The following is a 25957-nucleotide window of genomic DNA, read 5'->3' on the forward strand; positions in this document are numbered from 1 at the left end:
TTTCAGGCCTGTGACATCCGTCGCTTCAGATGCTGTCAATTGCTTGAAGATGGCTCTGAGGCGCGCGCGGCCCTGGAGAAGGCCGCTTCCTAGTGAAGCCTGTATTAAAAGCCAGCCAGCCTGGCACGCTGCGAGATGTCTCTAAGTCCAGAACGTGGTGACGACCGAGGGTCTGGATGTCCATGGTGGCTGACGAGCTTTGTTACGGGCATGGTCCCAGTTATACTGCCTGCCTAGGCTTTCTGCGTCTTGAGTTTAATGTAGTATTTATTTGTCTTGTTTATACGCCTGGCATTCTGAAAACTCAATTAAAGAGCTGTTTTCCTCGTTGTTTCCTATCTGGACAAGAGACAGTGGTGGTGGATCCTCTGACGCCGGCCCCACTCCCTCCCCGCAGCCTCAGGGGCAGCCTCAGCTGACAGCCGGCAAGCCCGCCCCTGTACGGACACCACGCGGCAAGGCTGCCGCCTTTCTCTCAATCCAACTTCTGTCCTCAAGTGATTCCAGGGTTCTTTCCCCGCCCGGGCTTGGGTGCCCTTTTCTGTCTGGGGCCAGGGTGCTGTGGGTGACACCAGCGCAGGCCCTCCCTGGTCAGGGGACCAGAGCTGAGCTTACCCGCTGCAGCAGACTGCTTCTTCCTCACACGTAAGGGAGACCCCACTACCTCCGCAGACCTGCGGTTGTTCCACAACCAAACAATTTGAGGGACATTGACATTAGCTAACGCTGCACCCCAAAGCAAGACCTGACTCACTTTTGGAAGGGACCACTGTTTATAGCTCCCTTCGGCATCGGCGGCGGCCGGTGCACTGAGGGCAGGAGGTCCCCAGACCATGGACTGAGAGCCAGTTTGCCACTGTCTTACAGGCAGGGGCTGGGGGGCCAGCCCTTGAGTTAGCACCGTTCTTGAACCTGCTTCTCCGAGTCTCCCAAGTTCCTGACGGGAGGTACTTCTAGAGCAGTGGTTGTCCCCCTTCCGGATGCAGCGACGTCACAGTTCATGTGGCGGTGACACCACCCTAACATTATTTTTGTTGCCAGATCATCACTGTAATTCTGCTACTGTGAAGAATCGGGCGACCCTGTCTGTGAAAGGGCTGTTCCACTCCCAGGGGGGTCGCGACCCCCAGGTTGAGAACGGCTGGTCTAGAGGGTGCTTTTGTTTCGGGAGTGGGGGGAAAGCTTGGTGGTGGTGGTGCAGTTCCCCACTCACACAGAGCTAGCCCCACCCATGGCTCAACCTGAATAACCGCCCCGACACCCCCACTGCCCGACAGCATGGACCCCCTCAGGAGGCAGGGAAGCAGCCGGTCCCGGTTTAGGTCCCAGAGGACGCAGAGACGGGAAGCACCCCAAATCCAAGTTCTTTAGAAAAAAAAGTTTATTGTTGCAACTAAAATGCCATCCCCTCATTGATATGGCCAGTTGAAAACTGTACACTGAGACCCTGAGACCCCGCCCGCCATGCAGCACGCGCACACACGCCTGGAAAGGTATCAGGCCCCAACACCTGGGTTTCTTCCGCTTTTTCTTTTTTGGTAAAAACAATGGTTTATTCTATGGCCATTGTGAAAAGACAACGGCCGGATGAGTAAATACTGGCTTAAGGCATAGAGCGGAGCAGGGGCTAGCTCCCGGCCCCGTCCCACAGGGAGCCTCCGCTGTCCCCACGGGGGAGGGAACCAGCGCGTCCACTTGAAATGCTATAGATACACCCCCCACCCGGTGCATGCAAAGGGCTGGAGGAAAACAAACGGCCTGCCCACAACTGCATTGGCTTCTAACACGTGAAAGGCAAAATGTGAAAATGCTGGCCAGAGAGCAGCTCGGGGCTACAGCTGCCTTTTTGTTTGTTCCTTGTTAAAAAGCCACTTAACGTGGAGGGACTCGTGGAGGTCCTAAGTGCCCTCGGAGGAGGGGCGGTGAGCACCGTCAGGCCCCACAGGGCTCGAGGGCAGGGCAGACGCGATGCTCTCGTCCAGGCTGCGGTCGGCTCCCACAGCTGCTTGGCTCCCCGCCACGGTCTGCACCGGATGAGTGTGGCCTGGGAAGAGTGGGGGTGGCCCTGCTTGCCTCAAGGTCCCGAGCGGGAGGTGTGCATATGGCTTCCTGTCCACTTGGAATGTCTGAGTTACAGTGGGACCCAGCTGGTCCAGGGCGGCTGGGCGGCACCAGGAAGTCACTAGAGCGCCGTGGCCGGAGTTCGGCAAGTGTTTGTTCCTGGAAAGCACCCCTCAATTGCTGAGTGACGACCGCTTCAGCAACAGCCTTCGGAACCAGTCACGGGGCCGCTGGCCTGGCACCTGGGGCGCGGCAGGGACCGAGCGAGCTGTCGGCCAGCGTCCCCTCAGGACGTGGGCCGTGCATGCATTCTATTCCGGGGGGACTGGCGACTGAGTGTGGTGCTAGCAGAGGGGCAGGCCGGGCAGTGCAAGCTCAAAGACTCAAGTGTCACTCTCCAGTCGACTGCGCTACGGACACAAGGCGAAGCGGGCCTCAGTGCCCACGCCACCCCGACCGCCCACAGCAGGCCTCCTTCCCAGGACTGGTGTGGCGCCACGGGTCCCAGGGTGCCGCCGTGCCCAGTATGACCTGAGGGTTTGTTATTGTACTTTCTGATAAAGCCCTTGATGCAAGGCTGACATCAAAATTGTTTAATACATTATCGGTTTAAGAAAATGCTTGTGCCCCTTGGACACCTTTGAGGAGAAAATAAAAAAATAAATACGGAGTGGGGCTCACTACGGACTCCACGAAGGGCTGGGAGGCAGTGGCGTGTGCCTGTCGGGGCTGCGTGGGACGTGTGCACCTGCCACCAGGCACAGAGGCAGGCCACCCCAGGTCTCCGCGGGGTCTGCTCGCCTCGTGCATCTGGTGCTCGAGGCGGGGGCAGGGGGGACCAGGAACTTGGCCAGGGCCAGGCTAGTGCAGAGTGCGTGTCCGTTGGTCCCGGCGGCCCTCACCTACCGCGGCACGTGGCGAGCCGGGTCGGGTGCTACGAGCGAGGCAGACGGGCAGAGGGTGGAGAGGAGGAGGGTCAGATTATGTGTTGCTGCTGAACAGGAACTGGAAGGAAACCAAACATTGTCAGATGAGCCCAGGAGCCACCTGCAGTCGCCCGACTCCCGCCTGCCCCCCACAGCCACCCCACCGCGGACGTTGAGGGTACCTGCTTCCCTCCCTACGAGCACCCCCAAAGAAAGGCCTGTCTGCATCCTGCACCATCTGGCAGCGCTGGCTGCCGGGAGGCAACGCAATGGTCAGCATGTGAAGGCCGAGTCGGGTGGGGCCCCAGAGCGGCTGTGAGGCCCTTCCCCAACCTGGACAGCGACACACGTCTAGTGTGACTTGGCAGCCGGGCGTGAGGACGCCGGGGGCGCCCTGGTGGAAGCCCCCGTGACGAGCAGGGAGGCGGTACCTGTGGAGAAAGCACCCAGGGCCCCTGACGCCCTGAGCCAAAGCAACAGCCAGCTTGTTCTTCAGAAACGAGAGGCCCCTGGGCGCCGGCCAGAGTGCTGTCCCTGCAGAGGGCACTGACAGGGACTGCCCTAACCTTCTTCTCCAGGGGAACTTCCGTTCCCAACCATTTGGACCCCGCCCTGGGAAATCACACCGAAACTGGGGCTCAATACCCCAAGGGCACAGGAAGGCCTCCTCAGCGCCTCAGTTCCCCTCCCTCAGCCACCCCCCCGTAATAACAAAGAGCTATTTTATAAAGGTTAAAAACAACAATGTGTTGTAATTTTTTTTCTTCCAAAAACAAATGAACCAAAAAAAAAAGAAGAAGAGAGCGACGTATTTGGCATTTTCTCTACTTGCTCCTGCAGAAGTGAAGGCCCTGAGACTCGCCTTGTGTATTCTTGGGACCACGGGGCTCACGGCAACCCTAGTGCGTCCATCCGCCACCCTCTTTCGGCCCGTCCACAGTTCCAGCCTTAGAACCTTTGCTCTGTCTCTTCCGAGGCCTGGCTCAGATCCTTCCAGCCCGAATCCTGCGCCCGGCCACCGCCAGTGCTCTCTGTGCCCGGGCTCAGGCGGGCACACTCATCAGTGAAAACATACCCTATAGCAGAGGTAGGCGCCAGCCGTGAGGACCGTCACCATGCACATGTTGACCAGAAAGGGCTTCCAGTGAGTTAGCGCCCGCTCTTCCTCCTCCTCAGGAGCTGGGGACTCCCCTTTGGTGGGGACAGTGACTGGGGTGCTGCTCAGATTCTCCCCCACAATCCGCCTTCTGATTTCAGTGTCTCGACTGGAGCTGTGGAACCAGAGGGGGCCCTGGGTCACTTGGATGAACACTTCCAGTAGCAAGAGTGCTTTCATGGGTGTGATTCCAGGAGAAACGAACCCCTCACCCTGACGGAACGTGGAAGCACCAATGCCACGGGCACAAAGCCAGCCACCTCTTGCTTTAGAGATGGCCAGGAGGACCCCACCCTGGCAGTCCACTTGCCACGCCCTCCTGGGCACCCTAGGCTGTGCCCATAGCTGGGAGGATACTGGAAGCCTGGAGTCCACTCCGAGTCCCTAGCATGAATCCCAGCCTCCAGGACCATTTCCCAGGCCTCTGTGTACCGGGGCAAGCTGTCTTCCATAGGGGCTGGTCAGTGCGACCTGGCAGGGACAAGACGTACTCTCTCCCATCTCCCTCCAGGGGCTCCTTGGGAGTGGCCAGCAGAGGCTGACAGTCCATACAGCAGAGTCCAGACCCTTGGCCTGCTTGCCCTCCCTCTAGCCCCACCCAGGAGGCTGTCTGGTCACAGCACGTCCTACCTCCAATGTGCGTCAGTGCCCATTCTATCCCAGGAGTAGTGTTCTCCCAGGCGACAAGGTGGCTGTACCAGCATGTACTGCGGCCAGGCCCCGAGCACTTGGTACTTTGTACAGGTCAGCTTGTTGTTGCCTACCCCCAAGTCTCAATGGAAGTGACAAGACACGCAGAGGCACCAAGTGACTGGTGCCGCTCAGGTGGACTGCAGTGCCTGATTCTGGGACAGCTGTAGGGGCATCACTCTGCACTCTGGGCCCGCCATGCAGCTCTGCCTTGAGTTAGGGCTTGCTATGCTATGCCTGCTTTCCACCCACCTGCCCGCCTCTGTCAAAGCCGGGAGAGCGGGAATGTGCCCCACCCAGGGCCTGACAGAAAACAGGCTCGCCTGCGGCATGATATCACTGGGCTTCTAGTTCATGGGCCAGGGCTTGTATGGCCATGAGCACCCCAGCCAGGCGCCTGCCTGAGGCCGACAGCGCGTTTTAGCTGAAAGACCCCGTGGTGTGTGACTCACGTCGAGTGAGTAAATACCCCTAGGGGTTTCTTTCAGCTGAATGTGTAGGCAAACGGAAGAGGCACAGCTGGCTCTCTCGAGACTGCCTTCGTCGCGTTAGTGGTTACATGTTAGGTGGCCAACCGCAAGGTGAGGTGAGCATGCGAGACCGCCAACCTCTCCATGGGGAAGGACAGAGCTCTCTGCTCCTGTGGAGTTCCTGTCTCGGAAACGCACAGGGCAGAGCCCTCCTCTGCCCTCCGGGGTCACGACGAGTTGGCAGTGCATCTGGTGTGTGTCAGTGCAGGAAAAGGCTAGCCCCTCTCTAAGGGCTGAACAGCTGCACGCGCCGCAAAGGTGGATGATTGTGATGGGGAATCAGTTGCAGGTATATGGGTTGGTTTAATCGCATCACAATGAGGGTAAAGTTACCCTACTGCTGCCCCCTAGAGTTGGAAGTTGGTGATGTGGGGACGGTCTGTCCTCCAACCCCAAGGTCACAGCTTGTCAGCACATGCAGCGTACATGTGAATGGTGGCAGCCTGACCCAGCACAGAGGGGCTACACTGCTGACCCAGGCCCTGGTCAGGAAAGGGCATGGCTCCTTTTTCAAGATCAAAGGCTCTAGCAATAAACATCCTGACCCACACGTAATTCAGCATGTCCACACACCTCATCTCACCCACAAAGGTACTGCCATCAGCAGCCTCAGACCTGGCTAAACCATCTCCATCCCTAATCTCTGCTCCATGCTACCCACTCCAGGTAGCCTTCCTTGACGACTCAGAAAGCAAAGTATCTGAGGTGGACCTGTAGTGAGCACTACCACACCACCCTCTCTGGTCCCCCAAGGTTTGTTTGGGATGGCCTCCTCCCTAACACAGGCTCTTGGAGGCCAGGGCCTCGGTTCCTGGTCTCTCAGGGCAGCACAAGTGCATATCACTTTCTGTCCAACTGTCAGGGGCAGTAAGCTTGAAAGACCACCTAGGAAGGTTAAGTTCCCAAAGAACCAGAGGCAAGTTGCAGAACAGGCCTGCGAGTGGAGACGTCCCTCAGCGGGAGACCCTGCTTAGCAGCACGGCACGCATCTCCAACAGGAACCACAAGGGGGCGCTAGAGCCAAGCTGACGGCTCTGTCTTGGGCCAAGCTGGGGCCAGAGCCTAGTCCCCTCCAGGCAGGGGAAGGGGCAGTTCCATCCAGGAGCCACACAAGCAGGGGTTGTCAAGAGGAGGCTGCTCCCAAGGGGCTTCCAAGCAACAAGGTCATGTCCCCTTGTCCCCAACGTTACCTTTCTGTGCTACGGGAGACATTTAAGGGGGCTCTGGTTTCGGTCTCGATGGGCGCTTCTCTCTGGCTGTCCCCTGCCTCCTCCTTCACCCACTGGTGGTTGGCGAAGAACCCCTTGCATTTTCCGTTGTCTGGCTCCAGGATGCGTTTGGGGGGCCGAGGTGGTGGGGGGACGTGCTCCGGTGGGGGGTCCAGGTCCTCGTGGGAGAGCTCCTTCCACTGCTCCTGGAAAGGGCAGCAAGAGGAAGCCCATCATCAGTGCTGGTGTCTGGGCTGCCTGTCAAGAAAGCCAGCCCTGCAGAGGGCCAGCAGAGAGACGGGCGGCAACTCCAGGCAAGGGCAACCTTTGCAAACTGGTCTGCTCTGCTCCACATCAACACCTGCCCCGCCCCCACCCCCCAGAACTGCAGTGCCACAGCGGAATGGCCCACAGCTCGGACAAGTCCCTCTGACACGGTGCAGGCCTGCAACTCGGGAAGACTGACCACCCCTCCTTCCGACCGTCACACCGGGTGACAGCAACGATGATGCCCACCTGAACCGAGGAGTCTCCCATGATGAATTTGGCACCTTCGATCACAGCCAGGTAGGAGAAGCGGAGCTGATCCGCAGTCTGGATCAGCCCCATTCGGAACTTCCTCATTTCTAACAGCACTTTCTTAATATCCACGGAAGAAGGGTCTTTCCTCTTGTCCATCTGAAAGCCAGAGTGGGGGGGGGGACACAGTCAGCCACCCCCGCCCGCCAAAACGGCGGCAAGGTGTGTACTTCATTCAGGGTAGGGCATTCCTGTGGCTTGATTTTTTTCTCAAGGAAAAATCTAGGGTGCGGGGAGTGCAGAAGAGTAATTCTAGAACACAGAAGAAAATGCAACAAAACATTGATCGAGTGGGCGCAGTGGGTGGAAAGGGCTATGCGGAGAGAGGATGATTTGCCGATGGCGCCGGATTCCACGTGCAAATGAAGAGCACGCTCGGAGCTGAGCCGCGCAGGGTAACGCCAGCATCACCGAATGGAGTGGCAAGAACTGGGAGAGTGGAGCTATGTGATGTGATGGCAGAGACGGCTGTGGCCTGGCCCCAGCCTTCCCAGGGCCTCGGGCCTCCTTACCAGCAGCAGGCATGTATCAGCGAGGCAGAAGGTTCCTGAACGGCCGATGCCGGCACTGCAGTGCACCACGATGGGGCCGTGCTCCTGGCTGAGGGAGCCCGACTCTCGGACTTTGAAAAGGAAGTTCAGGAACGAGGCTGGTGATTCGGGGACCCCAAAATCAGGCCATGTGGTATAGTGGAAATGTAAAATCTCTCGAGTTTCTTGAGACTGCAAGAGAAAAAACATTCATGAGGGTTCTGACACAAACTCCCAGCAAGCACGGGGTAACTGTACACCCATGACCCCATAGCAGTGTTGAGTCTCAGAACCCGAGCTCCTGCAGGCACCCCTCCCTGCCACCCACCTCTATCTTCAGGGTCCTAGGGCCACTGCCACCTTCTCAGGGGGCCACTGAGGGTGGAAAAGTACCCGCCATGGAGCATTAGCTCTGGGTGATGTGGGACGATTTCAAGACTATTGGGATGTCGCAGAGGACTGTGGATGTAGAGGAAACAGAAAGCAACTTGATCTTGAGGGAGAGGTATTTGCAATGCGTGGCTCCACCCCCAGCGAGCAGATGGTCCATGCGGCCAGGCTGCAGGGAGACTGGTATGATGGGCCCAGGCCAGAGTGCTCCCTGCAGCCTGCAGCAGTGAGGCCTCTGCGCTGTCTCCCACCCATTCTACAGGACTGTGTGGCCGGGGCACCCTGGGCTCTAGTCATCGCAATCCGGCCGCGGTGCTTACTGGGAGAAGAGAATACGAGACCATTTTAACCTCAGAGCACACAGCAGGCGGGCCAGGGCCCTGAGACCACGAGACTCCCTGTCCAGGCCACCTGGAGAGAAGCCGAGAGGCCTGCTTATGAACAACTCTGCTTCACGTGGCAAACTGTCTCATGGGATTCACTACGTGCCAGAGGCCAATACCACCGCCCCGCCCCTTTCCCCCTGCCCAGGTCCACACAGAGCTCTGAGTATCATTATAACCACTTACCCAGGCCAACGGAACCCCGAGAGAGCTGCGTGGGACTAGAACAGCCACAACCCCAGAAATGAAGTTCATGATCTCTAAAGGCTAAAAGCAAGGGTACAGGTCTACCCTGTCCCTGCTCACATTCCCTCAGCAGCAAGCGGCACGGTCTTGTCTTCACCAGACCCGAGGGCAGAAAGCTTTAACCACCGACCAGGTGACCACACCATCCTCCGCATGGTTTCTTTAATGTGAACACTGTTCAAGTCACCCCCCCCCCCCACCAGCTCCTCTCTCTTTGGAGTGCAGTAGTGAGGGGCCCAGCTGCCCACGAGAGCTCCTGGTCCCCTAGCACTGCGTCCCCGAAGGCCACTTGAACCTTTCTTTGGTTCTCAGGGACCTGGGCCCCAGAGCTTACTTCAGTTATGAACTCATCAACAGGGGCCACGAGGAGGCAAAGGCATCCAGTTAAAAACATGACCAAGATGTGGAGGTACCTCAGCAGAGCACGCGTCCCTTTACCAAAGCCCAGCGTGCCCCTCCCTGCACTGACTCCACCTGTACCCCCTCACTGGAAAAGCCCATGCTACCAACTCCCCAGTCCCTGGCACAGGCCAGGAGCCTGGTATTAACATCCCGAACCCTCAGAGAAACCCAACCGAAGAGATGAGGAGACGGGCAACACTGAGAGTGATGTCCCCTGCCCAGGGCCTTCTGGTTTGATGGGGCAGAAGGACCAACCAAGTGGGTTCCAGAGAGCTATGGCTGGCCCGCATTTCACAGCACCCTTGCCTGAGCCCGGCATTGCCACAGACCCCGCTGGCTCCCGGGGCTTACTCAGGACCCCATGGGCAGTGTCTTCTCGGCATGGTGCTTGGTGTGTTCAAAGGTCACAACCTATTATTGCTGTTATTTTTGATCAAAATTTCCCTCCTCTATTATTAATTTTTAAGAGTTGATCCTTCTCCCCTGAAGAATTTATTTCAGAGGACAGCACTGAATCTGCAGCTGAGGCAGAGGGACATGTCTAGAAGAGAGAGTGGAGCACATCCTGGCCCACCTAAGCTATAAGGACGATATTTCCATTCAGAACAGCCAATCCAGAGAAAAGTCCACATGGCCAGCCCCACTATGAGACATGACATCCCTCACTGACCCATAGCCCTACAGGGGACAACACTAGAGACACAGTGTAGGAATTCTGCCCGATCTGATCTCACCACACCAAGGCAGAACAGCAAGGGGAACAGAGCAACGAAGTCCCCAGGAATATAAAAATTAGACTTTGGAAACAGGGTTTGGCACCCCAACAGACTCGACTGGAAAACGCTCCTAAAGGCAAACAAACAGTCCTTGAACTAACTACAAGTTTTTCTTTCTTGTTGTGTTTTTTTTGTCATTGGCTTGTTTGTGGTAGTGTTGTTGCTTTGTTTTAATTTGTTGCTTGATTTTGCTCTGTCTTGTTTGTGTGCATGTTATTATCTCCACAGGTCTATCTAAATAAGATAGGTTGGATGAACAATTTGGAGGAGAAAACAATAGGACCGACTGTTCTGGAGGTTAATGGGAGAGGAGGAGGCAGGGGAAAAGGAAGTGGGTGTTAACAACCCCAGGGACAAGGGAACAACAAGTGATCCAAATTGGTGGTGAGGAGGGTGTAGGAGGCCTGGTAGGGTGTGATCAAGGGTACTGTAACCAAGAGGAATTCCTGAAACCCAAATGAAGACTGAGCATGATAGCGGGGCAAGAGGAAAGTAAAAGGAAATAGAGGAAAGAGCTGGGAGGCAAAAGGCATTTATAGAGATCTAAGTAAAGGCATGTACATATGTAAATGTATTTTTATATGAGGATGTGGAAATAGATCTATGTGCATATATTTATAGGTTTAGTATTAAGGTAGCAGATGGACATTGGGCCTCCACTCATATATTCCCTCAATGGAAGAATACTTTGTTTAATTAAACTGGCATTCTATGATGCTCACCTTCCTGACACAATCACTGAAGACAAAGCGGTTGAATAAGCAAATGTGGTAAAGAAAGCGGATGGTCCCTGGCTATCAAAAGATATAGATAGCATCTGGGGTCTCAAAGGCTTGAAGGTAAACAAGCGGCCATCTAGCTCATAAACAACAAGGCCCACACGGAAGGAGCACACCAGCCTGTATGATCATGAGGTGTTGAAGGGATCAGGTATCAGGCATCAAAGAACAAAAAATCCTATCATTGTGAATGAGGGAGAGTGCAGGGTGGAGACCCAAAGCTCATCTGTAGGCAATTGGACACCCCCTTAAGGAAGGGTTGGGTAGGATGAGCCAGTTAGGGTGCGATGTACCAACGATGAAACATACAAGTTTCCTCTAGTTCCTAAATGCTTCCCCCCCTGCCCCCATACACATACTATCATGATCCCAATTCTACCTTACAAATCTGGTTAGACCAGAGAATGTACACTGGTACAGATAGGAACTGGAAACACAGGGAATCCAGGGTGGATGATCCCTTCAGGACCAGTGGTGCAAGTGGGAGGGTGGGTTGGAAAGGGGAAACTGATTACAAAGATCTACATAACCTCCTCCCTGGGGGAAGGACAACAGAAAAGTGGGTGAAGGGAGATGTCAGACTGTGCAAGATATGACAAATAACTTATAAATTATCAAGGATTCATGAGGGAGGGGGAACAGGGAGGGAGGGGAAAAATGAGGAGCTGAATCCAGGGGCTTAAGTGGAGAGCAAATGTTTTGAGAATGATGAGGACAATGAATGTACAAATGTGCTTTACACAATTGATGTATGTATGGATTGTGATAAAGAGTTGTATGAGCCCCTAATAAAATGACTGAAAAAAAAAGTTGATCCTTGACTATCATTTAAAAAAAAAAAAGGGCAGCTTCAGTCCTCATTTGTGTATACACCTCATGGACGACCCAACTGCTGCATCATCAGACACAAAGTCGCATTCTTAAAGTAGCAGCTTGATTTGTCAAAGCTGTCAAAGAAAATAACCACAAGGCAAGCATCCAGTCACCATCAGACATCGGCTTATTGCCTCCGCAACTTGAGAACTCATTTTAGAAAATAATTTATCTTTTTGTGGTTGAGGTTGAGAACTGCCTTCGGCTGGGTTCTCTGTGAAGCAAAACCCGTGAAGCACACATGCACACCACTGGCGGCTGATTCTGGTTCCCAGGGACCCGACCCAGGGTCTCAGAGAGGATACCTCTCTCTCCGAGCAGCCACCCTCATTCTGCTCTCACAGGATTTGGTGAGTGCAGCCTGGCAACCTGCGGTTAGCACCTAACCCACAGCATCACCAAGCCTCCCTCTTTATATCCACATAGATGCAGATGCAGAGAAATGGTTCATGGAGCTGTGAAGGCTGGCAAGTCCAAATTCTGTGGATCAGATGTCAGGCAGGAGGCTTCTCCTGACTCGTGTAGTTTACACGGGCTGATGAACCCCAAACCATCAAGTCAGATGGGCTGAAGGAGCCAGTGAAACTCCAAACCTGCAGGTCACTGGCCCACATCCCAAGAACCAGAGGTCCGAAGATGACAAGGGGGACGCAGGGTGGGGAGAGGGGTGCTTTGTCAGAACATGCATATATATTAGATACAGGCCGCAGCCCTGGAGAAATGGATTAGCTGTCCACATCAGATCACAAAGTGCAGGGGACGATTACGTTACATGATGATGAGCCATCAGCCCAGTGGCTATGAAACGATGGAGAATAATAGCCTGACCCAGTTGACAGGCAATAATGATCATCCATCACCTGTCAACACGCTTCCTTCAACCACTCATGCGCTTTCGAGAAAGACAGTCATCAAGTCACGTTCACACTGAACCTGCTACAATGGACATGTACACAACCCAACCTGCACCCACCCCATGTAAAACTTCTGTTTTCTAAGTAGCGGGATAGGAGAGGGACGAGAATGAGAATGTTTGATGTGTGTGTGTGTGTGTGTGTGTGTGTGTGTGTTGTCGTGAGTCGGAATCAACTCCGTGGCTGTGAATTTGGCTTTGAGAGTGTGCTTGTGTGCATGCGAGCCAGCGAGCGTGTGGACATGCAAGCACGCATGCCCTCCTCCCCCCTCCCCCCAACAAACAATAGAACAAAGAAGCAGTACTCCCAACTTGATTTCCACAGCTGGTCACGTGACTGCTCACAACAGGCTCTTCCTTGTGGCGCCAGCAAGCCCCTCAGCTCACCATGGCTCTTACCTGGCAGGAGAGCTCCTGCCTTCACTCCTGAAGGGCCTGGGCCACCACCAGTCACGTCGGAATGAGGTGGCTGCAGTTTCCCACGGGCTTTAAACACATTTATCAAGTAATCTATTTAATAAATACATGTCCTAGGGAATTTCCATTATTCCAGACTATTATTTTTGACTTCCCTTTTACACTATCCATCTGATTTTCCACTTGGTAATCAGGATCAGTGGTGCCAGTCAGTACAGTAACTCCCTTCTCTGCCAAGCGATTCAAAGGCACGATGAGCCCAAAGCGTCTCCAGGAGGAATAATAGTCTTCCTTTTGAAACTTAGACCTCTAGACCTGCAGGCCAAAGGGCATCAAAGATGGGAGACAAGAATTTTGCAGGGGGGTCAGTAGGGGTAATACTAATGAGTGGAGCCATTCCCTTGAGTCCTGGCTGTTGGAGACTGAGCACACTGCCCCCCACATGGCAGCCTGACTGTGCCTGCAGTTCTACCTTCAGGATGGAGGTGAACATCCAAAGACCAGTGGATCCATGAGCACAGCATTTCCACCCATTTACTGTGAAGTGAGTCTCTCCATCTAAGGCAAAGCCATGGTGGTAACCATGACGACGGATACTTATCTGTGACTTCACAGGTGGTCATTTCGGCAGAAGCATTAGGTGTAGGGAAGGCAACCGTGCTCTGAGTAAATGTCTACCTATCCCAGTAAGAACGACACACTGCTCTTTCCACGATGGCCACTGCCACCAGGTTGCTGCCCATTCACCTGAGGAACAATCCCACAGAGTAGCCTCGGCGCTGGGCATTCAGTAGTGGCTGCAGCCAGGTTGTCCTTGGTGAGTAGACATCCATATTGCGGGGTTCATGTCCAACTCCCATCCTTGCCACCACAGCCACTTTATTCTTGAGCCCCCTGGGCAATGACAGGAGCATCGGGGAAAGGCAGTGGTTGGTTTCCATGGAGCTCCTCATCCTATCCATCTGATTGCTGAAGTCATCCTCTGCAGAGGTAACCTTTAGAAAAGCCTTCCCGAGTCCCAGAAAATCTTCACTTCTCTGGCGCCACAGAGTGGTCTATCCACGTCCTATTCCTCATGCCTTCTCGACTCGAATTTTCAAATCAGGCTCCTTCCAAGTCCCTGACCATGCAGCCAAACCATTGGCCACAGCCCATGAATCAGTATATATAATTGAACATCTCACTATTTTTCCTTCCTAGCAAAGCAAGCAAGTAGGTACATGCCTGTGGCAGTGACATAATTTCTGTCAACTTGTGAAGGGGTGGAGTCTAGCTTGTCAATCATGTCGCAGCTTGAAGTCATTTGGAGGTGCGAAGGAGGTAAATAGCTCACTGGAGGCCAGATACACACTCTCCGCTTCCTCTTCCTGCTGACAATCCACATGGAGTTACACTGATAGAGCCAAAGTCCTGGAGCTGGAGAGCCATGTGGAGACTCACACCAGCACTGAGATGCTTCCACCACCACTGGATCTACAACACTTCCCACCCACTGGCTTGTGATCTTCCCGAATTCTTCATCATTGCATGTGTTGCGTGAGTCTGAAGAGGGATTTATAGACTGATTACAGGACATATGGGCTAATATTGGATTCATGGACTTGATCTGCACTGGGCTAGGATGTTTTCTCACTATATAATTGCTCTTGTATGTAAAGCTCTTTCTTATACACACGAGTGTCTCTTGATTGGTTTCTCTAGTCCACCTGGTCTAACACAGTGCCACTGTAGCTCTGCCTATGTGGAGGTTCCTTGGCCCCACTGCCCTTTAGGGACAGCAGTGTTCCGCGGCCTCGGCCAACTGATGGGAAGGAGCTCCCCAAGAGCTCACAGTGCAGACTGGAGAGGGAGGCAGTGTGAGGGGGGGACCGTGGGCATTTGGCCTACTTCCTCGAGGAGCTCGTGCCTTCACATCCGGCTTGGACTTGATCTCACATTTATCACTTCTACATAAAGATGGGGTGCTCCTGGGCATGTCGGACTCTATGACCCTGCGGGTCAAGCAGCACCCACTTCATGATGGGCAGCTCTGTTGCATGGTGACTTGGTGCCATACTTAAGCATTGTTTCTATTAAGGCCTAGCAATGACCCCAAAGCTGTTCCTCAAAAGGAGAACAGTTATCTGCAGAGGACAGCAAGGCTTTGTTCCAAAATCCTAAGGGTCTGCCTTGTGATGCACCAACAGAGGCATATCTACCAGCCACTGACACATCAAGCGCCGTTGAATCAGACGGAGCATATGCCCCAAGTCGCAGAACAGCTTGCACGGCAGCCAGAACCTGTTACAGAGACTTCTCTGCTTCTGCTGTACGTCACCATTTAATCCAAGATTCAGTGAGCCAAAAAAATCTCATCCTTTTAAAATCTCTGGGGCTGAAACATTATCCCTCAATTCCTCCTTCCCATGAGCTGTCAGGTAAGCAGCAGGCTGCTAACTTTAAAGTCAGTGGTTCAAACACACTAGCTGCTCCAGTGGAGAAAGATACAGCCGTCTGTTCTTGTAAAGATTTATAGCCTTATAAGGAGGCTGTACATCAGAATCAACTTGATGGTAGTAAGTTTGGTCTTGAGGGGGTGGTTGAGAAAAAGGAGGAGAAAGAGAGACTGAAGATGATTTACTGCAAAGAAATGGCTCATGAAGTTTGTGGAGGCTAGCAAGTTCCAACTCTGTGGGTCAGATGCCAGACTGAAGGCTTCTCCTGACTTAAGTGGTTTTAGGAGCTGAAGAACTCCAAATCAGCAGGTGAGACAGCAGGCTAGGGGTACATCCCCAGACCCAGACGATGACCATCAGGATGCAGGAGTAAGAGAGAGGTTCGCCAGAACATCCAACTAAGAGATGCAGGCCATTCTTCCATGTAAATCAACGGAGTTTCAACAGATTGGCTGCTCTCATCAATGATCACATCCTGTCACAGTATGGAAGGGACTCCAACAGGGTCTGCCAAACCACCGAGAACCACAGTCATCACACCGAGAGCACAGCCATCACAAGCAGAACCATGCACTGATTTAAGTTTCTACACGTACATGCACTGATCACATTCTCTGACTTATACGGCTGCCCTCACAGCTTCCGAGTCGTTCCTCCTCTGTGAACATGAACTCTCACCCTGCCTGCCTAACTATCAAGTTGCTGTTGTCAGTATGATCCCGTAGAGACCAAACTGATAGCCCTTAAAGAGCATCATGCTCCAGGCAGATGTCCTTTAGTAGGTGAGCCAAGCCAAGGTTTGAGGACGACTTCCAAAGACACCTTGATTTACGGTTTGCAGATCATCGCAGGGCAGGAGTCTTGTCTTCATCTGGCCTCTAGGGCCCCTGAAATCTGGAGTCCACGAACATCTGACATGCTGTTCTGCATTTCCCCCATTTGGATAAGAACCAAAGGCTGGCTTTTAATGACAGGCTGTCGTCAAGCAGCTGGGACTAGAAATTCTTTCCACATAAATACACCCAAAGACCTCCCGAGAAGACGTCTGCTGGCCGTGGCACAGGCCAGCCTCGAAGGCCCTTGTCCTGTGCTCCAACCAAGGAGGCTGAGGGCAACGGCAGCCGAAGCCTGTCCGCTGCCGTCTCTCACCCCCCGGCCATTCTGCAGCTCCTCCACCTCGAGGGAAGGACGAGCTCACTTTTCATCGCTCTTTTCTGTCCCGAGAATCGGTCCTGTTAAGAGTTGAGCGAAAGTTCTATGGAGAAATGTCCCTTCCCAGGGGCCACTGGTCTGCGCTACCTTGCCTAGGACACACAGAGCCTGGGCAGCATGTCCCAAGTCAGACGTCGCACAAGAGAAAAAGGCACTAAGCCGCTGTCTAGTGTGCTAAAGCGCAAGCCATACTCACTGTGACGTTTTCCAATTCTAGTTGCCGTACTGTGTAATAGGACTTAATATCTTCCGAGATCAAGGTTAACTTCAAGTTTGTGTCTTCAAAGATCATTTCTTTTTCTTCTCTCTGTGGCCAGTACTGTGCACATTTTAACTGGAGGTGGAAATAACAATGAATTAATGTGAGCAGCCAGCTGTTCTCCTATGAGAGAACACATTTCCCAGTGCCACGGCAACCCAGAGGCCCGGGGTCTTCCAAACCTAGAAGTCACTTCCAGTGCACCCACAAATCTTCTGGGCGGTGTGTGTGTGGGGATGGTGGGGGTGGGAAGGGGTTGTGAAGCTCTCCACAGGACTGCACATGGTCTTGCAACCCCAGCAGTGCCCTGGTTCCCCGCCCTGGTGACGGGGAGTCTCAGGGAGGTGAGGTGGGTTTGGTTTGGTCTCTTTCCTGTCCCCTCCAAAGTGGAACCAGATAGCACAGTCTGGTCGCAAACTACTCTATGTACCACTTCAAAGATGCCCGACAGCCTGGCATACCGAGTGCAGGCATCTGACCCTACCCAAAGCAGGCACTCGTCAGTGGCAAGAACAGAAGAGGCAGCAAACGGACACTTTTTCACTGAGGGCTGCTGCCAACTACAAGTTCATGTTCAAAGAAGGCTCACGGTCCACTGCCCACACCACCACCTTCGCTCAGCTATGGTTTCGATGAGAAGACAACTTCAGAGGTTGTACTTGAATTTTCCTTTAAAACAAGTCAACTCTCAAAGACCTGGGTTGGTTGAGAAAATCTGACTCAAAGTTAGCAGGACACTGCTGTTGAGCTCGGGGCTCAGGCTTAGTCTCTGCCCTTTTTGATTGGACACCAGGGGACCAGTCCACTTTGTTAGTCTGTACTCGCCCAGCCCTAGGGCTCAGTTTCCAATGTTCTTGACGGGAAGGTGCCTGCTGGGAGCCACCTGTGTTGTTTCTTTAGTCAAAGTGCTGACAGGAGCGGCGAGAGCTGGGGGTTGGCTGCACACTGTGTGCCTTCACATTTTACTCATCAAGCCACCAAAGTCGAGAGAAAAACACTTTCACTGCAAAAAAAAAAAAGGTTTCTTCTGAGATCAGACGAGTCAGGTCACCACTTTGAGAACTCACACACGGGCCTCACCTGCTACACCAGTACCTGCATTTTCACAAAGTGGGCCGCAGCAGTCGGCACGAGTGGACACCGTTTGTGTGGGTGCTTTTGTGGGGGGGGGGGAGGGAAGAGCTCTGTTCATTTCCACCGTGAAGGCTCCCTTGGATGTCTTACTTCTGTGCAGTTGGGGCTTTAACCCTCTAGGGCAGCGGTTCTCAACCTGGGGGTAGCCCGATTCATAACAGTAGCAAAATGACAGTGATGAAGAACCAATGAAAATAAATTTATGGTTGGGGGTTCCCATCACATGAGGAACTGTATTGAATGGTCATGGCATTAGGAAGGTTGAGGACCACTGCTTTAGGGCCTGACTACTTTATCTGGATAGTTTCTTGGGACTTGTGATGGCCTCCTGGCAGGCCGAGTCTGTGGTCAGAGGTGGCCAGGGCAGCTGAGCCCAGGGATCGAGGTGCCTGCACCTGGCAAGGCCTGGGGACCCCCGGGCCACATGCTCCTCCTCTGAGCTGGAGAGGGCCCGGGGCCAGGAGTGCTGCAGTGTCTGGAGGGGAGCAGGTCCACTCTGTCCCTGCAGGTGTAGTGTCTCCGGGAGAGACTTTTGTAGACACTCGGGCCCGGAGTGAGAAGCACTGGAAGGCAGGCACCGGCTGCAGGCTGGGGACACCTGGGATTGGGTGCGGGGGCGCGGTGACTCAGAAAACGTGGTAAGAGAAAAGACACTTTGTCTTGCTGCAGGGTGGTGATGGCGGTGGGCGTGGAACCAGCGGGCCCAGACTATGTAAGCCTCCCTTCTCCACAAAGCCTCATCCTGTAGGGCCCAGGGAACAGGAGGGTGTTCAGCTGGCCGGGGGTGTGAGGCGAGCCTCAGTTTAGAAGGGCCAATCTGGAGGCAGGGTACAAAACTAGACTGAGGGGAACAAGTGAAGAGATGGGGATGGGGTGTGTGAGGGCTGCTACAGGGACACTGGGTGGTGGCCGGGGCAACTGTGTGCCCCCATCTAGCTGGTGGCTGTCCCAGGGAGGTTCTGAGAGTTGCACAGAACGTGGGAATAACAAAGAGCCCCTCTCCTTCTGTAGCATTTTCATGGGCAGAGTCCACACTGATGAGACGTGGCCAGGGGGAAAAACCGCAGCGCCCTCTGCAGTCAACAGGGGCTCACTCCTCCCTGCAGCCAAGGGAGCGGCTTCCACATAAAGGTTAGTTTACGCCAACATGTGAGACAGAGGCCCAGGGGCCACAGACCAGAGTACACTGGAGCGGACTGCTCAGACTCTGGAGAGGGATGACCTGGGGGAGGGGGGGTGTCAAGGGCAACCTGCACCTTTTCTTCCCTTCATATTCACTGTATCTGATTTATAACAAACACAGATTTATATACAGATGTTTTATATGAAAGGACTTCAAAAACATTTGTGGGAAACTTCTATAATCTTTCCAAGTCCATGTTTTCTATCAACTCTTTAGATCTCCTGATATGCTGCTGACATTTTTTATACTTAAAAAAACAAGAGCTTCATGGTGGGTTTGTGGGCGGACGGATGGATGAACGGACGGACGGCAACCCCGAAAGTAACAAGCCCACTCACCGAGCCCTTCTCCATCACTCTGTTGAGCATGACCACGCCCCTGCTCTTCTGCTCCCACACCATCTCCCAAAAGTGACCGCAAGTGTTTGGCAGAGGGCCCTGCAAACAGACAACGAGAGCACGCGTGACCCGAGTGGCGCACACAACAGGGCACGTGGGCAGTTGGCAGCGCCCTGGGTCCCACCAACTCACAGGGGTGGCCAAGCCCATCTGTGGGGGTAGGCAGGAAGCAGTGAGGAGAAAGTGACAGGACGTGTCTGGGAGTCTGAGTCCCGGTTTCACGGTCATCTGTGCGACCCTGGGAAAATCCCTTTGCCTCCCTGCCTCAGCTGTGCCAGGGGCTACTCAGCCGATAGTGCCAGTTAGCTGGATCATTCAGACCAAGAGCTTAGCCCACTACCTAGCAGCTGAGGAGCGAGGCATGTAGACAGACACGCGACGTGAATTAGGGCCCTGAAGGAACAGTGTCGCCGAGGCCCGGTGGAGGGCTGGCTGAGCGGCACGAACTTCCCTCAGCCCACCTGGCAACAAGCACAGCTGTGTGCTGGACCCGGGAATGAGTGTAGACTCAGCTTGGGAGATCCAGAAGCTGAGGACTAATGAAGGCCTGACCTGTATTTTCTACTAAGAACCAGACGGGCCCAGTGAGGCTGCTTATGAAAGGACAGGGACAGGACCCAAGAGGCAGTAAGAAAGGCTGTGGTAGACATCCCCCAACCAAGCTCCCCACCCCAAATTGGCCTGGGTTCACAGTCATTTCAGGCTTCCCTCTGATTTTAAAATGCAACTATGAAACAGAAATATATGCTCAGAAGCACCTTATAACTCAAACTTATAAGATCAACAAACTGCATGAAGGAGAAAATAAAAACTGATTTAAAAAAAAAGGGAAATTGAGAGGGTTCAGCCTCATCTGTAGGAAATGAAGGAAGGAGGGAAGTCCCTTCCTCTCTTTGACAGGAGGTACCCGTGGTTTCTGGGTCTCCGGCACAGGAAGGCCACCGACTGCTCCGCTCTTCCACTTGTTCCCCCCTAAAGGCATCCGTGGCCGACAAGGTTAAGCACTCTCTCGAGTTCACACTTGCCATGCAAGCCTTTCCCGGGCCGTTCCGACAGGTGCCAAGAACGCAACACGGACGCTCGGAAAGGGAATGGGACAAAGCTGCTGCCTTGGCGCTCCCAGCTTTGGTGTGAGGAGCCTGTGATTGGCAAGGGAGTATTTGCAGCCTCTAGGGGAGAGGCGGCAGTGGCTCGGCCTCCTCCAGCCGCAGACCACAGGCCCTTGTGGCATTTTCGTGCTGTTTTTCTTGGTGCTGTGGTTCCCAGCAATGCCTCTTCCCAGATTCATGTCACCAACAAACAGGAGATTCTTTGGTGGGCTTTTTGTCTGTTTAAAACCCAACACTCTAGAAGATGTGGCAGACAACTTCAGTGGTGTGGAGGGAGCGAAACTCTCTCAGGAATGAGAACCGCCCATTTACCTGGGTAAGAATGTAACTCCGCTGGGCTTCCTCCATCCTGATCAAACTAGCATTGATATAGTCGTTATCTTCGTGGTGCAGCTTAATCCGACTGTGGTCAACTGAAAGGCAAACCAGAACTCAGAGGTTAATCCTGGGGGTCCAAGAGCTGGCAGGCAGTGCACCCCCTGGGAGGACGAAGGCGCTATGTCGGTCATCAGGGCGTCCACGAGGGCTGAGGCCATCAATATGATGATGGCTGGTATACTCAGAAGATCAAATATGACTGATGAGATAAAAACAGAAAAAATTTTTTGGATGTGCTTAAAATTTAACAGTAAATAATAACACGGATAAACTTTATTACAACAAAATGTATCTTATTTGGGAAATTAATTCTTAGGGCCTATCTTCCCTTGATGCTTGTTATCTCTCCCTCATCCCAGGTAGGCCAGGGGAAGCAAGGAATCCATCCCGTGATAGCCAACAAACCCAATCCTCACTCATCGGCATGGTTAGTTTCCACAGATCAAGATGGAGGATGATCACATCACATCACAAAACAGAGGACAACTCTACCACTGCGTAACTCAAATTACATCACTACATAACTGCCAAACCACTGAGAATCGTGGTCCAGCACATACCCTTAACATAACAGGCAGTGCGACAGGCACCGCACACCTTGGTGTGTCTTACCACCATCTGTATGTACGTCAACACTACACAAAATTGTCTGATAGTGCATTTTTTACTACCGTCATAAATGTAAAATATTAAGGAGATGAAGTCATTAAGGAAGCCGCACGTGGATATGCTTTTATAAAATAAAATAAATAATAGCTTCAATCTTTAAAGGGGAGCAAAATGCAACAAACACACAGCCCCTCAGCGCGATTTAGTACAATGGTGTCCTACCCACGGCTGGGGTTGGAAGATGCAATCACTCAGCACACAGCCGTGGGGACCATGGTGGCATCTCAAACTCCTTCCCACGAATTTCTCTACAGCTCAAGTCCAATGGACGTGCTGCTCACAGCTGTGCGCTGCCAAGTTGATTCGGACCCGGACCCTCTAGCCCCATGGAATCTGCCCATTGGCTTCACTAGCCTGTAATCTTTATGGGAACAGACTGCTAAGTCTTTCTTCTGCAGAGTAGCCAGTGGGCGCGAATCATCCATTTTTCAGTTAGTAGCTGGTTCTAAATCTTTTAAACTCAGAACCTGTCATCATCAGAACCTGTCAATCCCAAACCTCTGAAAAGTATGGATATACTAAATGCAACTTCCGGAATAATTTCAGAACCAAACTCTCATGTAGAAGTCCTGCCCCAGTCACCAAGCAAGCACAGCTAGGTCTGGGTCCCTGAAGCCATTCCTGTGTCATAAGCCCAGCAGGGGCTCCCGGAGGGCCTTACCCTCTTTGGTCAGTGCAGCTGTCAGGAGCAGGTGGGCGCAGCACAAGGGCGGCTGAGCTCTGGCGCCCACCACAAAGAAGACCTCCCGCAGCCCAGTGGGAGAGAAGTGAATGGGACGAGCGGTTGAGGGTTTTCTGCTCTACAGATGAACTCTAATGAGAGATGTTTTTCAGAACCAGCCACCACATTTAGAAGAAAGTTTATCCTTCTGGAAGAGTTCATACAAACTGGGCCACTCCTCAAGCAGAATGGAAATGTACTATGGAGATTACAGATCCCGACAACCTGGGTGACTGGCGCTGGTGGGCTCGGTGAGTGGGTACGGGTACGATGGAAGCGACCTGTGGCCTCTGAGCTTTGGTTTTCCAGGCAGATGGAAGAGGTCAGGGCTAGAGGGACACTCAGTGAGACGATGTGTAAAATGCCCAGCTCAGTGCCCAGTACCTGCAAGTACCCAACGTTGGCGGCTGCCATTACTGTCCCACCAGCATCACAACCATTTGGACATGAGGGCCTCTTCTATTTTGAATCGCGCCCCCCCCCCCCCGCCCCTCCCTTCAATGTCCCAGAGCCTGACAGCACACCACATCCTTTACTGGAGAGTAAAGGAGAGGCTGGAGCCTAGGGTCTTTTCAGGCACTAGGAGGTGGGGGTGGGGGGTGTGTATGGACAGGGGATATTCTTTCCAGCTCAGAACTGGATGTCACATGTTTCTGGGGAGACCAGACCTCACAGTAGAATCACCCAAGGCCTTGCATTTAAAAAAAATCTCCAAATGCCTGGGAAGGGCTCTGTCCAGTCTGGCTGACTTTGAGTACCAGCAGAGCAGCCCATAAAAAGCACCCCGGGCCTTCCTGGTGTGGCCGCCGTAAAACAACCCACCCAGGCCAACATTTAGGGGCCAGCTACTAACTGAAGGGTCAGTGATTCGAACCCACCAAGTTGGTGAATGAGGGGTAGTCTGCTCCTGTAAAGGGCAATTCTTCCCTGTCCTACAGGGTGGCTCTGAGCCTGAGTCAACCAGCTAACAGTGGGTTTGGGCTTCTCTTATGTCATCTTCACACAGCCCACCTGATGGGACAGGTGTGATCCAGCGTTGCTGAAGGTCAGAGAACAACTTCCCCAAAGTGGTGGAGCTGAACTGCACACCTCAAAGGAGAGTACCACAGCGCTTGCGATTGCAAACTGTTCTGGCCCTCAATAGTGGCCCCCTGCACAGCCCACTCTGCCTCAAGGAGCACTGAGGCCACCTTTCCCGGAGGTGCCCAGCCAGGGCCTGGATGGAAGGACCAATGGTTCTTCTATCTTCTATGTCCCAGCAAAAAATTCGGGAAGTTTAGCAGCTCCAACTCCTCTCTGGTTGGGGAATAGAACAGGGTGAAGATCTAATGGCTAAGGACTAGAACAAGTCAGGTGCCCCCCACATCTCCCACCCCTTGGTCCAGCCTCTCCTGCATCTCATCTGGGTATTGTCAGTTAGCAACTTTCTAGGTGGTCCCCAGACTGGAAGCTGGTCCCACCGAAGGTGGAGGCTGTTACGGGGGTCAGCAGATGGCAGGCAAGTGGAGCTGCCTAGAGGTTTTAGGTGAGGTGACCAGTCCCTCCCTATAGTGGACTCCCAGGGCCTCACGCTTTATTATGATGCCTTGGGCCAATTAATACAAGTGCTGAGTCACTAAGAAAAGGTTCTAGCATGCTCGTGGTGTACTCGGCTTCAGCTGGTAGGAAAATGACTCATCACAAAAATATATAGTCAAAGCTATAAAAAGGTGTTTTGAACTCAGCTGTATTTTCCAGACACGGAAACCATACCCCTTCTACAATGGGGGAGAAAGGAACCATTACTTGTAAGTCTCTAATACCTTTCTTTAATATAGGAAACCATCAAGTCCTAAGGCGAGGCTTATCAGTGATTTATTCACAAAAGGGGGGAGGGGTGTCTTGGAGGCGTGGCTGAACAGGCCCACCCACAATGGATATTAGCCCCGCCCCACCCCCAGACCCCTGATGGTGCTTTGTATACTTACAGGGACTGACATCTCTGTACCTGTTTCGGTTTTTGTTTTTAGGAAGCTTGGCCACTTTACATGGGAAGTCACTGGCTTCATGTCGGATATCCTACAGGGGGAAAAAAAAAGGAGTTTTTCTTTGAAATCTCCCACATCAGAAAGTCTTTCAAATGTTAATCTGAGGCTCCCAAGAGTGGGGTGAATAGACAACGGCCCCCCACTGACTGGGGTGGAGGGAGTTGTGTGCCTGAGGACAGAGATGGCGAGGGAGGAGAGGCCTGGGCTGGTGCACCATCTTGCATGGGTCAAGGTGGGAGGGAAGGTAGGCACCCAGGGGACACCAGTGAAGGACCGTAAACACCAGGCCTAGGAGCTCCAGATCAGCAGTTATTCTGAGCACATCAAACACACTTTGATGCCCTCAAACTAGGGCACTGCAATCTCGGGAGAGGGACACTCCACTGTTAAGTCAGGAAGAAGACGAGTCTGGGTTCACAGAAGACTTGCCAGGTGCCTGGAGACGGCTAACTTGACTCTCTACCCAAACACCATGGCGATTACATTACAGGCGTTTTTTCCTTCTACTGTATCCTCATTAAGCGACAAGCCCCAAACAGGAGATCAGGAGCGACCACAACCTTAGAAGTCAGAAAGCAGGCGGGTTGAGAGTCGGAAGAGCTGAGGACACCCCTTATGAGTCCACAGTGGGGAACAGTGAGAACCGACCGAATGTGCACCTCAGGATCCTCTAAGACCCCCCCCCCCACACACAAAACCAGGTCCTGATAAAGGCAGACTCACTGCAGGGTCGGTTGAGCTGTGCATGAACAGGCCCCTCCTCCCCTAATCCAGCTGCTGGGTGCCTGCCCTCTCCCCACCTCTCACTTCTGCAGAACCATGGAGGTGTAGTCTCTGGAAACTCTCTACTTGGAGACTGGCACAATGGCTAGTGTGAGTGCCACGTCAACGACAGAGGGTTAAGCGGGACTCAGCGCCTTTGTCCTAACAGGTGCGGACGCTGTGGTGGCCAGACGTTTGCTGTCCAGGCAGAGACCAGAAGATCTCATTGCCACGGTGTGCACTTCACAACCCACCAGGAGTCTGTGGCCAGCTCAGGGTTGCCAAGCAAGCTCAGAGCTCCCAATCAGCCTGAGCTCCCAGCCACCACTATGCCCAGGCCTCGATTACGGGGCTGCAAGAGCGACAAACAAAACAAAAGAAGGAAAGCCCTGGAAACCAACTAACCAGGGAAGAAAGCCATTAGAACAACAAAACACCTATTATGAGTTTATTCAGCAGGACAAGAAAAGACCTTGTATCCATGAATCAAGCACAGGATGTCCCAGAAAATAAACAAAAAATATCTCTTGGAGCTTAAAAAAAACGTTAGCAGAAATGACAAGCTCAATGGACACGCCAGAAGATAAAGTAGAAGAAAGCTTCCCGAAGACCAGGTCCCCTTCTCCACAAAAAAGTCAAAGTTAAGCAGAAGCGAACGCTGTAATCATAATTCCAGGAAATCTCCTGGCATGAGAACAGGGCCCATCAAGGGTGCGGCACAATGCTGCAGACAGTGCAGACAGCGCCCGAGGGTGGCAGTGGAGATGGCACTGAGACCAGGGGCACAAGGGAATTTTGGGGCTGATGGAAA

General features: G+C 53.2%; 1 protein-coding gene across 1 annotated transcript in view; it reads right to left on the reverse strand.

The window, feature by feature from the left end:
* Positions 1 to 1359: 1359 nt before the first annotated feature.
* The window catches only part of PTPN1 (protein tyrosine phosphatase non-receptor type 1), a 67938-nt gene continuing 43340 nt past the window's right edge, over positions 1360 to 25957 (reverse strand). The window contains exons 2-10 of the mRNA XM_075528550.1: positions 24325 to 24415; positions 20902 to 21002; positions 19421 to 19519; positions 16703 to 16840; positions 7663 to 7872; positions 7088 to 7249; positions 6554 to 6777; positions 4063 to 4258; positions 1360 to 3066 (exon numbers count right to left, since the gene is read on the reverse strand). Of these exons, the coding sequence (XP_075384665.1) occupies positions 3043 to 3066; positions 4063 to 4258; positions 6554 to 6777; positions 7088 to 7249; positions 7663 to 7872; positions 16703 to 16840; positions 19421 to 19519; positions 20902 to 21002; positions 24325 to 24415 (1245 nt within the window). The 3' untranslated portion in view covers positions 1360 to 3042. The remainder of the gene's footprint in view (positions 3067 to 4062; positions 4259 to 6553; positions 6778 to 7087; positions 7250 to 7662; positions 7873 to 16702; positions 16841 to 19420; positions 19520 to 20901; positions 21003 to 24324; positions 24416 to 25957) is intronic.

This window comes from Tenrec ecaudatus, chromosome 12, assembly GCF_050624435.1.
Source record: "Tenrec ecaudatus isolate mTenEca1 chromosome 12, mTenEca1.hap1, whole genome shotgun sequence".
Lineage (NCBI taxonomy): Eukaryota > Metazoa > Chordata > Mammalia > Afrosoricida > Tenrecidae > Tenrec > Tenrec ecaudatus.